At 39.5% G+C, this 13,567-nt stretch overlaps 1 protein-coding gene across 1 annotated transcript; it reads right to left on the bottom strand.

The window, feature by feature from the left end:
• Positions 1–2,969: 2,969 nt before the first annotated feature.
• Positions 2,970–13,255, bottom strand: LOC122922647 (gastricsin-like). Its single transcript, XM_044273328.1, has 9 exons — positions 13,200–13,255; positions 9,831–9,990; positions 6,725–6,842; positions 6,094–6,212; positions 5,153–5,352; positions 4,943–5,050; positions 4,697–4,844; positions 4,207–4,305; positions 2,970–3,122 (listed from the first exon to the last, which is right to left on the bottom strand). The coding sequence occupies exons 1-9, from the start codon at positions 13,253–13,255 to the stop codon at positions 2,970–2,972; spliced, it is 1,161 nt and encodes a 386-aa protein (XP_044129263.1).
• Between the last annotated feature and the right edge of the window lie 312 nt (positions 13,256–13,567).

Raw genomic sequence — 13,567 nt, 5'->3', positions numbered from 1 at the left:
TCCATCTGGATTGCCGTTGTCACTAATCATAAAACAACCTGAAAATCTCATTCAGACACAATTAAAGCGAGCCAATGATATTTTGGCACAATGACAAAAGTATACTGAGCCAGAGATAGAATTATTGGAGAATACAATACTCCTTCCAGGTGAAAGAGTACCAAAATTGGAAACTAAATGGGAAAGAAATGCATATGTTATTGTACGTCAGCTGGAATCTTGCTCATAAGAATATGAGATTCAACCTGAAAATAATAAGGGACCTACAGTTAAAGTACAAAGAAACTTGTTAAGACCATGTACTTTTCAGTTGATGATGCCTGAAGTACCTCGATACTGAATATGCTCCGACAGACCTATCTGAACAAAACATGGATGAAGATTGGTGGATTATGTTGCCCAGAGGTGGAGAATCTGAGGCTAATATAGAAAAGGGAATAGCCTCTTCAACACCGTCGGAGACTCGGTACCCAATCCAGAATGCACGAGGAGTAATACCAAGTTACCTTCAAAACTATGAACTGTAGTCAGAGGAATGCAGTAATTAAGAGAAGGAGGAATGTGAAAGGTTTTCTATCAAAAGAACACTCTGCAGTTATTGTACTTAATGAATATTGATGTATTTGTTGCATAATGCAGAATACTGTTGAACTTTAGGGCTGTTTACCTGGAGGTAGGGAGTGTTATGTAGTAGTAGTCCTATAGGAGAGTAAATGTTACAATACTGACATACTGATAATTTCTTCATAGACAGCGCCTGAGGCAAGGGAAATATGGCAGTCTCAGGCATGGCAGGCTAAAGAATAGGGAGAGACTACTATCCAGGGTAGCCTCTGTTATGTACCGGGCATAAATGAAGATGAAGGATCTTTCTCTGAGAGCTGTCCATTCTTGAGAGTCCTTCTATCTGGCTGTGGCACTGTACATAAGCCATCAGATGAGACAGGAAGACACAGATGCTGGGTCTCACACCTGCTTGATGGTTCAGATTGAGACTAAGGGGGAGGAGCTACATGTAACTGAGGAGTTAGTTTCATTTTCAGTCAGAGAGAACAGCTGAGAGGATGGCTCCAGAGCTGTCGATGTTTATTAAAATTAGCAGCTGAAAAAAATAAGTAATTAGCTAAAAAGGAAAGCTCAGTGACTGAGAAGTCAGACAAGGGAATAAGACACATCCAGCAGTACCTTATCTCTACAGCAAAGTAGGTGGATAATCACAATACATTAGTAAGTGCCTTATATTAACTTTGCATGATAAATGCCACTTGCTGAAGTGAGACAACCCGTTTAAGTTGTTTATCCAGAGCTCTGGTACCCACATGCAACTCCTTCAGTCATAGGAGAGTAGTTCACTTGTTCATTGTAAAATCACTATCCAGTTCTGTGGTCATCTACGTTAATTAGAGTTGAATTGCAGGAAGTTAGATATTTTAGCCATAACATAGAAGTTAAAACCATGTAAAACCAGTTCCCAGTGCATCCTTCTAAAATGTAAATAAATAATTTAGAATGGACCTGAATTGTATGCCTCTATCCTCATCTTTAATCTGTATAACTGATTTCTGTTAGAGGGATTAAACTTTATCCACCACTTTATTCACTACGGTATGAAATCACATAATGTGGTTGATTCCATATTGTTAATAAATACTAATTGCAAAAAAATATTTTTAGCTCAAAATAGGTATAATGCCATAATTAAAAAAAAATTGCCCATAAGGTATACATAGCCTTTAAATGTAAGGCCTTATCTCGGCCTGAAATTGAACTTGTAAACTGGGGCAAGTAATATTAGGATTACAGGCACTGTAGTGGGCCCTGTCTGCAGTCAACATGAATACTACCACAACACAAACACAAGCTGAACTTCAGGGCTTTCCCCAGTAAAGATTTCTATGGCTGATGGTTGACGGCACTAACTCGCCTACTTCTGTATTTCCTATGCACGTTAAAGGAGAGTAACCATAAAAGCATAGCCAGTTCTTCTTGGGAATGGTCTGCATTCTGGGCTGCAAAAAAAGAAGTGCTTATGTAACCCCCACCAAAAGTGAGCATTTTGGGTTGTAATGGATATGAAACTAATCAGCAAAAAGCCAGGCTACACAGATGCTGGAGATATCAGAATACTTCTACTGTACACCAAGTAAGGTGCAATGGAGCTGCAGTGCACCTATTATAAGGGTGCTGCCACACGGTCAAGCTTCTTGATGCTGCTTTAGAGACCAAAACCAGGAGTGAATGATAAAAATAGGGGGAATAGTATCTGTCCTTTATACTTTCCTTCCTGATTTTGGCTTCCAAAACTGTATCAGGAAAATTGACCATGTGACCGTACCCTAATAGAACACCACTACCAGTCAGCTGCAATCTTTAATTGCACAAGGGGATCTGATTTTTCCCCCAAAAATAAAAGGATCTAATAAGAAGGCATATTTTATGAATGTTATATGCAATTTGTGTATTATAGAAGGTAGAGATAAGCTAGATAAGTTACTAGAAATATAGAAACTCAATACAAGGGAATGTTTAGAAAATGTTTTATTGGCATGTGTTTATGGAGTAGAAGGTTTCACTCAATGTTGTTTTTCAGTTTTTATATGCCTTATACATGTACAATATAGATCAATAATGGCCAGCACTCTGGTACCAAGTTATTAGTGTTAGGGAAACATCCACAACAATAGTGAAGGCAGAACCACAATGTTGAAAGCAGATCTGTGCTTATACTAATTTGAGCACCGTAATAAAGAATTCTGTGTGTTCGACAGTATAAGTGTGCCATGGTTTACCCTTCTCTATTATACATGTACAATGACGTTCATATCACAGAAAGTGTATGTTGTGGGTAGTCATTTCATTGGTTTATTTCACAGTTAATAGCTTTTACATAACTTTTTCTTTCATGGTACTAGTTTATAAGCAGAGTCTGCACCAATTTTTATATGAAAAAGGTACCTAACTGCAGGTGTTTATGCCGATTGTGCAAATCCAACTCTGTTGTTACTCATATCAAAAACAGAGTAGTACTGGCGGAGGAAGACATCACCCAGAATCCAGAAGGGTTCACCATCTTGAGATGGCAGGTAGGTCACTTCTACTCCAACAGTGCAGTAGCCATTGTTCTGCAAATTCAAAGAACAATGTACTGAGATGAGTGAATTCAATATTACCACAAAATCATGTTATCCTCAAAAATTTTAGATAACATAAAAAAGACACTTCCACAAAAATCATTATGAGCAGCAACCATTGTGTGTGGGACTGCCTAAAATCAAATTTTCTCTATTAAAATGAGTCTGACAGCAATTTGGACCATGCTAAGCTGCTAACAGTGATAGGTGTAGCACAAACATGACTTTTGTGGAGCTTATATTATTATGAGTTATGTGAATATGAACTGCTATTCTGCCAGATTGTGCTCCTTAACTGCACTTCACTGTGAATTGCTCTCTCACACTACCCCTGATGACAAAAGCTTTAAAAAACTTAATTTTCTGCTGCTGTTCCTAGCTCTCACCTAGTGCTGTCAGCTGTTTAGCATGGTCAAAACTCCTCACCTTAATTTAAACTATTAAAATAAGTGCTCATGCAAATTGAATTTTATTGGCTAGTTCTGTAGCTCCATCTGCCTCAGATTATACTCCTAATATGCTCTGCTTGGTTTTATACTGTGTTCACTAGAGGCACAGGTACCAGATGCTGGAACATGAAGGTCTGTATTTGTTGGGCACGTTGCTTCACTGTGTGCATTACTTGAAACTTGGGTGTCAATTACTTCATAGAAGAGGGGAATCTAAGATATAATTTGCACTTTGAAGTGTAAAGGTTCAGTTTTAGTACGTTTTCTTGTTACTATCTTTGAATATGGCAGACATTTACTGTTTTTCACAGCACCTTATATGACTTGGATCTTTTCATGAACCAACATTTTTGCAGGTTAACGGGCTACATTGTGTGTGTAAGGTCACATTTATCTGTGTTAAAGGCTGTATTGGGGGCTTCTGTCACAGATTGTGTCAACCCTATAATGGAACAGAACATTGGAAATGAAGAATGGCGATAGGAATGTGGCCCTAGAGCGAATGAACTAAATTATTAGTTGTAGATAAATATATAAAAGATTATATTTAAAATCATATACATAAAAATATTAACAATTTTTAACCTTTCATTGTTCATATGAATGTGAATGCAAAAGCAAGGTACCTCAAGAATATAGGCAGAAGGAGAAATGGGGAACTGCACACCGTTGATGGTGAAGCTGATGGTTGGAAGGTTCTGCACGTTGTTACAGTTCACAAAGTACTATGAATGAAAAGACAGACTGATGATGTCCTATTAGTTTACATATCAAATATGATTGATTATACAACATGTTAATTGTAGAAAGTTTTTGGGACATACGTGTTTTTTGCTTTTTTATCTATTTACACAATGTAAATATAGAACTTATTTCACATATCTATCTTCCTTTGATGCAGATCTCTCAGCCTAATATGCTGCCCTATGTAAGGGTAGCATATTATAGCGACAGGTCTATACTGTTAGCATCCAAAGCTGCACAAGAAATAAATCAAAACATACACTGGTCTCGTAGTTCATAGTTTGACCAGAGCACTAACTTTGCCTCCCCCAGACCCTCAAAATGTTTATTGATAGGCTACAGCGCATATTCATGTTCTGTGACCATTCTCACCTCTCCATTCTGGCTTTCTTGAGCACCAACATACTGAAGAAAGGTTCCCAAAAACTGTTGTGGTATAGTAAGGAGAGAAGTTCCAGTATCCACCATAGCTTGACAACCCTGGCTACACCAACCTGTTGCTTGTCCATTGATGGAAAACCTGAAATACATTAATTTTGTAAGAGTTTTGTGGGTCATTACTGTACAAATACAATGGTTTCCCATGACAAGCTTACATTTGTCCCAAAAATTACTCACTCATCAATTGCAACCTGCCAGTACAGCTCCTGAGTGACCGGTGCCCAATAGATTTCACCAGAATATAGGTTGTTGTCGACACCACCAAAAACGACCATTCCTGATTGACTACAAAGAGATTGCAAAGCCTTTAAGTGTTTAAATTTCTCAGTTAATAAGTAACATCATCAATTATTAAAACGAATAAATGCACATTTGGCAAAAACATACCTGCCCATGTAGACACTAAAGATTGGGTAAGTGAGCAGATTTTGTTGCAGCATGCCCTGCATAGCAGTGGTGGCACCTCCAGCAGAAAGAGAAGGGTAGGCCATTCCAAAGATTCCTTCAAAGCCAGCATACACAAAGTTGGTGCCTGGTTCATTCACACTTAGCCCAATCTCTTGGTTTGTGATGGTCAGGCCTTGTACCTATGTAAGAGAAGGTGATGCTTTTCCTCAATATTCCTGTTATTACTGTATTTTACATTGTTAAAACAAAGCTTGGAGTTTGCACATTTTAGGAATAGTTTACTAACCTGGTGACTTTTTACATCTCAAATATCTGCATTAATGAGGACCTGTCACTCATTATTGATATGTGTGTTTTAGTAAATTCCTGCATTCCCCATGAAATAACAATTCTTGAGCATTCTTATAACCATGCATTATTTCATTCCTCTGTTACTGCACCCAGAAACTAAGCTAAATTGACAAATGGGTGTTAAAATGGGTGTTGGAAAATTGTAATATTCTGGGATACAATTACCAAATTTACCAATTTACTAAAACAGAATATGTCAAAAGTAGTATTTTCATTAAAGGGAGTGTCCATGAATACATCATTTCTAACAGGTGCCAGCGGCCTGCTCCACACTCTTTACCTCCGTGCTGGCTCCCATGTCTCCATCTTCCAGTCTGGAACAAATCACAGGTGAAACCAACGATTGGCTGAAGAGGATAAGGTGACCATGCCAATGACGGCAAGGAAGAAAACAAATCCAAGACCAGAGTATGGAGATGCAGAATCCATTGTAGGGGACTGAAGCAGTGATGAGCAGGAAAGTATAATCCTTTCAGTAGGGTAGGTAGGCACCTGATACATTCCTGGACAACCCCTTTAAGGATAAAAGTTAAAGCACCTGTTAAGAAGTAATCTGATACATTACTTACAGTTACAGTATCATATCCAAAGACACCAGTAAGACTGCCACTGCCATACTCCATAGAAAACTGCTGATTATTGGAGGTATAGGTAGATGACTGGCTTGGGTTGAAAAGTGGGTGGTTCTCTAAAGAAGCAAAATTCTTTATTCAGTTAAATTACCTACGGTGTACATTTTGAGAAAAAAACATCTATAACTGAAAAAGGGAGAATACTTTATTTTTAAATATTGCCAAGAAACATTTTCACAGAGTAAAAAACAGGTTCCCCTGTCCAAACCCTATTGAAACAGTATATATATAGGCATCACATCTGCAGTGTACAAATAAAAATCATATGACCTCAACAAAACTCAGTATGTGCCCTGCCTACTGACAGCTTTAACAAATGTACTTTTTCATCAAAGTTTAAGTCCACTGTTATTTCAAAATATGTTTTATTAGTATTAGAGATATGTATTTTGTATAATTATTTTTATGATATTATCTATATAAAATAGTTTTAATTATTGTCATAAGGGACTGGCAACCGGAACTGAGTATTATATAGAAAATGTATTTGTGAACCTAGACTAAGTTTTGCAATTTGGCTATTATTTTCCCATTGCATATTTTTCATATGATCCTCCCAAATACTCACGGCAAGCTTCACTCTGGCAGTAAGTAGAAGCAACCCAAAGATTGGATGACCCTGTATCAAACAGTACCATAAAGTTTTGTGGTGGTGTCCCGACACTAATTTGTCCATAGTAACAAGCCTGGAACAGAAAAAAACACACAGGTCATTTATCCAACAGAAATAGGCCTAAATTAGCGTATTTCTGGCACAGATTGTGGCACAAAGTTTCTTTGCATTGCAATCTGCCACTTTTTCCTGCTCATGCCAGGTCTATAAAAGTGGGAATGCTATGGGCTGATAAGGGCACAGGCAGGTAGGCCCATCTCATTTACCATTGTCTACACCTGTTTTAGGAAGCTGTCTTATATTTAGATGTGGTGGATGATCCGCCGAAGTTATGTAGAGGCTGGTACCTCTTCATAACTTCTGCGGATTCACCCCCAGGTATAGGGGTTATTAGGTCTGGCGTCTAAAACGCCGGTCTTAATAAATGTGCCCCAAGGTGTTTAATAAAGCTTCATAAAATATTATATTGAAAGTTATGTAAGAACAGAAAATGAAATTTTTTATATCAGTTTTTATTATAAATATACTGTATACTTTGTTATATATATATATTTTTTTAAGTTTTCTGTTTTCACACCGCCGGCATATCAGTTACAATAAATTGTTTTCTGTAGCTCGCATGTCAGCTTTGTTGTATAGATTGACAAAGAATGTAAAGAGTTATTACATTATTATTAGAGTCTGGGAAAGTCAGTGACAGCTCTAATATACTGCTTGAGGCCTAGATAAGGTACTTTAGTAACACTGTAACCTGTATGTAGGGAATCAACAAGGTAAAAGAGGAGAGAATATTTAAAAGAAGAAAAACTGCTACAAGAGGACATAGTTTTAAATTAGAGGGGCAAAGGTTTAAAAGTAATATCAGGAAGTATTACTTTACTGAGAGAGTAGTGGATGCATGGAATAGCCTTCCTGCAGAAGTGGCAGCTGCAAATACAGTGAAGGAGTTTAAGCATGCATGGGATAGGCATAAGGCCATCCTTCATATAAGATAGGGTCAGGGGCTATCCATAGTACTTAGTATATTGGGCAGACTAGATGGGCCAAATGGTTCGTATCTGCCGACACATTCTATGTTTCTATGTATATTCATATAAGGTCGTCTATGCATATCCCCTGTAGCATTCTAGACTCTGAGCGAAGGTCTTTAGTAACATCAGTTCCTGGAGACTTTTTAAGGGGTGGTCTCACCTGGAACACTGGTGGCATATCACTAGGATATAACTTATCTGGGAGCCATACCTATATGTTGAACGGAGCGCCAAAAGTTCATGATAGAGCACCTTGTAATTCCAATCACTTCTATGGCCAAGCCAGTGCTTGGCTATTTTCGGCACCCCCATAAAAATGACTGGTGGGCAGCCACACATGTGCGGCGCACTCTTGTTCTATTTGGGAGCTGAGTTCTAGTGGTGGAAGGTGATAAAAAAAAATATATATATGTGCATATATATTGAACCTTAACGGCGCTGCTGCAGAAGACAGGACTCAGGTGCATAAAATAAAGTTGGTTCTTTATTTGATAAAAGTCTACGCGTTTCTGGGGCGGACTGCCCCCTTCATCAGGACAATGGGTCCGGAGCTGAGTTCTAGAGATAGACACCCTAGTGATATGCCACTAATGTTCCAGACAACCTTTTTAATAATCTATGACATTTCTCTGTCAATTGACTTCCATCCTTCTCACCCACAAAGCACACACACCCTGCCGTACTGGCAGTACAGGAAATGTGTGACTCCCAAATAGCCACCCCATAATATTTTAAAAACAGAGTTTTTGGCAGACTAATTAATGCATCTAGAAAAAAATATAGAAAATGATAGCTGATTTTGTTTTTCATATGATACCACATACATTTTGCTTTGGCTAATGCTGCTGTCTTTTTTTTCTGAAAAGTAGCAAACCAGGATGCTGAGCAGTGCTGGTGCACCTCCCAGCTAGTCAACGGGATTCCAGGACTCTCATATAAAGGGTTCAGTGACACTATACTACTATTAGCTAGTGATTATGGCTAGGTTTCAGTGTGTGTTTTTCTATCTCTGGTCTTTTCATTTCCAAATTCACTCCTGGCTTGAATTTTGACTAACTTCATGTCCTATTTCTTGGTGTTTTCAACAACTGAACACTGGTGACTAATCAGCTTAATTGTGGCTATGCTCTAAGCTTGGTATCAGACAAGAAGCATAACAAGAACCTATGCATAATGGAGCTCCACTTACTAGCAAATACCATAATTATTTAGGGCGTTTTTGTCACATATAAAGGAGTTCTTTAGGCTTTTTATAAAAACTGGCCATTCTTCTAACCTGTGTAAAAAAGATTGTTTGATTAAAACTTACCCATCTCTTGCTCAGCCATTGCCGTCATCCCCACTGCACTCACACAGGCTGTGGGCTAGGTCCTGACCTTATGTGTGCAGTCTTTTCCTGTTTAGCTGAATAATAGTAAATGCAGTGGAACAGGAAGAGAAGGGCACTTATTAGCCTGGGTGAGTGCAGCAGGGATGGTGGTAACAGCAGAGTAAGGGAGGGGTAAATATTAACTAAACACAGATTACAAGAAAGGCCTGTTTTTATTAAAAAAAAGAGCCCAGAGAAACCCTTTAAATATTTATTTTTTTTTTACTATGATTACCTCATTAAACACAGAGTGATAAGGTGTAAATTATGTAAAATTGATTGTAAAGGTGTTGTCAACTACAACTCACTCAACTACAAATTTGAGAGCACTGTCTACTTTCCAGTGCTTGAGCTATTGCCGAACAGCTGATTTGCGGGGTTGTAGGGTGTGGGACTGCCACCAATCAGCTAGCGATGGCCTTTCCTGAGGATAGACCATTACTTAATAAAAGGGGAACAACCCCTATATAAGCCACACTGAAGAATACATGTGGGTGAGTACATTCCATTTACATGAGGAATATAAAAACAATATATTCTGGCTACGAAATAAAAAAAAATCTCACATGGCTACAAACTGAGACAACAGTAAGCTCTTAACATTTTAATTAATGTGTTAAATAATATTATCTGATAGCGAAAGATTTGTAAAAATATTTACATCCATATTCATTGGCTCATAGGCCACTGCAAAGTCATTCTTGTGGTGGTTGAAGCTGTATTTCATGGCTGGATCCCTCTTGTGTGTTTTTATAAACTGCTCCAGAACGCCTTTTTCCTTCATCTTCTCCCTTATAGATTTTGATCTTATCAGAGGGACTCTGAATGATGAGAGTGGATTGATGAGTATATTGTACAACATATATAGATATAACCTGCATGCCTGAGTAGTTTTGTAGTAATTGAGGAACAAGATTACTCACTGACAGTTCTATAGCAAGCGTCTTTATTTCAAACTGAGCACTGAGGAATATTTAATCCCATCTAAATTGTAGACAGTATAAGCTTAGAAGGGCTGTGTAGACATGCACCAGATGGATCACAGTAACTCAGGTTGGATGATAACTCAAGTTTCCCGGAAACTTTATACCACCTATTGGTTGGCTTACTTTGAGCCCAAAGTTTATTGCCATTTTGCCTTAAGCCATGCCCCATTTCCCATTAAAGCACACTGGTAAATTATGCCATCTTGGCAAATATGTCTAAAATGAGATGCACCAAATTGTCTCATATCTTGTCACTATTTACCTCAGAATTCAGGCGCAGCCTGAATAGTAAATGTGAGCCATTGTGTCTACGCTGTTGATAATGCTGCATAACATAACTGTACATACATATCTAAATGTAAGCAGAGACAAAAATGTGTTTTACGATTAATCAGTACTGATCGTTTTGGGACCTAGCTTCAGGGTCTTCTAATTATGTCATTATGTGAGCTCCGAAAGAGCTATTCCCACCCCTTAAGTGGGTTAGAGCATGCTATAGGTTAGTGGTTCTCAACATTTTCATGCCAAGTATCCCCTAGTGCAAACCGATTAATCCCTTAGGCCTCATGCAGACGACCTTGCCGTTTTTTGCAGTCCGCAAACAGCGGATCTGCAAAAATCGGATGCCACCCGTGTGCCTTCCGCAATTTGCGGAACAGAACGGGCAGCCATCAATATAATGCCTATTCTTGTCCACAAAGCGTGGACAAGAATAGGACATGTTATATTTTTTTAGCGGGGCCGCGGAACGGAGCAACGGATGCGGAGAGCGCACAGAGTGCTGTCCGCATCTTTTGCGGCCCCATTGAAGTGAATGGGTCCGCATCCGAGCCGGTAAAACGGTGGCTAGGATGCGGACCCAAACAACGGTCGTGTGTAGAAAATGGTCTGAATTTAAGCTAGCAAGGAAGATGGCATAGATGGCAGTGGATGCACCGAAGTTATGTAGTGGCTGGTGTTTCTTCATAACTTCGGCGGATCCACCGCCAGTGCATGGAGGTATTAAGACAGGCATCTAAAATGCCAGACTTAATAAATGACCCTCATTGTAACGGATCACCTGGCACCCAGACCGGGTACCTCCGTCGATAGATGCTCCTAGTGCTTTCCGAGGACTCCAAGCACTCCACTTGACACCGTACGCACTGCAGACCCCACGAACCGCCGCAGCTTGGTTGGGGTCTCACCGTCCTCCACCCACGCTGGACCTACGACAAGGCTCCAGGCTCCAGTGGATGAACCTCTCCTACAGCCAGAGAGCAGGAACAGCTCTTACAAGAGCTAGTAGTTATGCCAGGGGAGTATAGCAAATCTTCAGCGTATAGCAATCCCCCAGTTTGATCAGTTATCCAAACACCAGTCTCAGCATGATGAAGGATAAAACAGGAACACTTTATTGAGGGCTACCCGCCCATATTTATACAGGTCTCCATCTGGTGGCTACGCCCCCAGGGGACCAGAATGGAGACTGCGACACACCGAACAGATACAGCACATCCCCACAATGCATCATGGTTTCCTCCTCTCTGCCCCAGAGACAACCGAGGGATAATCCAATTATCTCTCAGGACAAAGGGGAGATCGCCAATACACATGTGGGGACAACAGGACAGAAATCACCAGTTAAACACACAATGTCACACCCTCCCAGCAACCACAGACATTTAACATATTCCCAGATAGCTCAAGTCTGAGTGCATATCATTAGGTGAATGGCACTCAGACCACACGAATACAATTAAACTAGCCATCTGGGTACCCTCACATAATAAAATACAATGCCAAAGACAGATTTTAAGCTGTGCGGCCGGCCTGTGTTCTTTAAAGTTAGTATGGGCCATAATCCTGAGGCAAGAGGCTAGCAACCAGCCCCCTCCAAAACACCGTGGCGAGGTTGGTTTCGTCACACTCATAGTGTCCCCTAAAAACTTATTATGATAGGCTAATACTGTGCCACTGTGCCCACAGCAATAGAGCTAACAAAAGTCCCACCAATAGTAATAATTACCTCCCAGAGTGCCCTTAGTAGTAATAGTGTTCCTACAGTGAACCCAGTAGTAGTAATGTCCCCCATTGTTCCCCAGAAGTAATAATTAGTGTTGATCGATCTGATCTGAATAATTAGATTTTCCACAAAGCCGAATTTCCTCATGCCTTGTGGTAACGAATCGATTTTCTCTGAATGACGGTAAAAAAGAAAAAAAAAATCATACTTACCTTATCCATTTGAGCGTGAAGAGCTGACCACCGCCTTCTTTATTGAAGACCCTGCGCAAAATCCCATGCATCACTGCGTCATCACGGGCCGCTTGAGATTTCATGTTGGATCTTCCATCAAAATGGCTGAAACCGGCTTTTCACAATAAAATGGATGAGGTAAGTATGATAATGTTTGCCAGTACAAAAAATGCTACCTTGTAGTGCCCCAGGAGAACCAATGTCCCCATAGTGACACCTCCACCACCATCACTATAGTGGTCAAATGCCATACTTTCAATGAAAAATAACAAACGCAAATACTTGCCCACATACTGCTGTCAGAGATATGGTGCAGGACACAGGACCCAACCATTGACACCATCAATAGGGTTAGTTATTATTTTTATATTATGCTACTAATCTTTATTCCCAGAGCCCATGGCATATAGATCCCTGATGGTAAATCCAGCAGCTGCTTCAAACCCAAGTGATGTTAGAATGTCATATGACCCTGTGACATCACAAGGTCCTTACAGCTCATGGAGTCTAGACACAACCTGTATGCAGCCTGGCTCAGGTCTGCATCTGTCTTTGTTAGGCTACAGGCATTAGGCCTGAAGCCTATCAGAGTGAACGGTGGGGCAAGTAGACATTGCTCCTATGCTCAACACCTAAGGACAGCAATGCAGTTGAATATATGAAGGATCCAGTTCCTAAACTACAAATATCTAAAAACAATAGTCAAAAAGTTTGATTGCAATATCTAAAAATAAATTGAGAAGGTATAATTTAATGAAACATCACAAACCCTGAAATATTTTTTGTATAACTGAATATTTACAGACCTGACCAAGCCCTCTGACAGCTGGAGACAAACCAGCGCAAGGATCAACCACTTCATAGTTACCGAATGGAAACACCAGTGTTCAAGATACCTTCTGAGTGAATTTGTGAAACACTTGACTTTGCCTATTATAACTCAAAAACATCCTAGACTTACGTCATCACTTATATTTCCATATAACCTTCCACAAATGTTCTTGATGCCTATATTTACTTTGGAACCCTGAAACATTTGCTATCAAATAGTTCCTAACAATTTTATCAATGGTAATGGAATGGATTCAGATTATTCTTTTGTTAGGATAATGTTTTTATAAGAAAAAAAATCACTAGTGTGCATAATGCAGCCAAAATAACACTTGTAATCTAG

The sequence above is a fragment of the Bufo gargarizans genome, unplaced genomic scaffold, assembly GCF_014858855.1.
Source record: "Bufo gargarizans isolate SCDJY-AF-19 unplaced genomic scaffold, ASM1485885v1 fragScaff_scaffold_585_pilon:::fragment_2:::debris, whole genome shotgun sequence".
Classification (NCBI taxonomy): domain Eukaryota; kingdom Metazoa; phylum Chordata; class Amphibia; order Anura; family Bufonidae; genus Bufo; species Bufo gargarizans.
The sequence above is the reverse complement of the archived record's forward strand: the minus strand, read 5'-3'. Positions and strand labels throughout refer to the sequence as shown.

What these genes read in the sequence shown, in the direction of transcription:
- LOC122922647 (XM_044273328.1), bottom strand. Translation starts at nt 13,255, where the DNA reads ATGAAGTGGTTGATCCTTGCGCTGGTTTGTCTCCAGCTGTCAGAGGGC. An exon ending in CTGCCAGAGTGAAGCTTGCC is followed by an intron (nt 6,213 to 6,724) that starts GTGAGTATTTGG and finishes TTGCTTCTTTAG; the next exon opens with AGAACCACCCACTTTTCAAC. An exon ending in CTTCTGCCTATATTCTTGAG is followed by an intron (nt 3,123 to 4,206) that starts GTACCTTGCTTT and finishes TTGAATTTGCAG; the next exon opens with AACAATGGCTACTGCACTGT.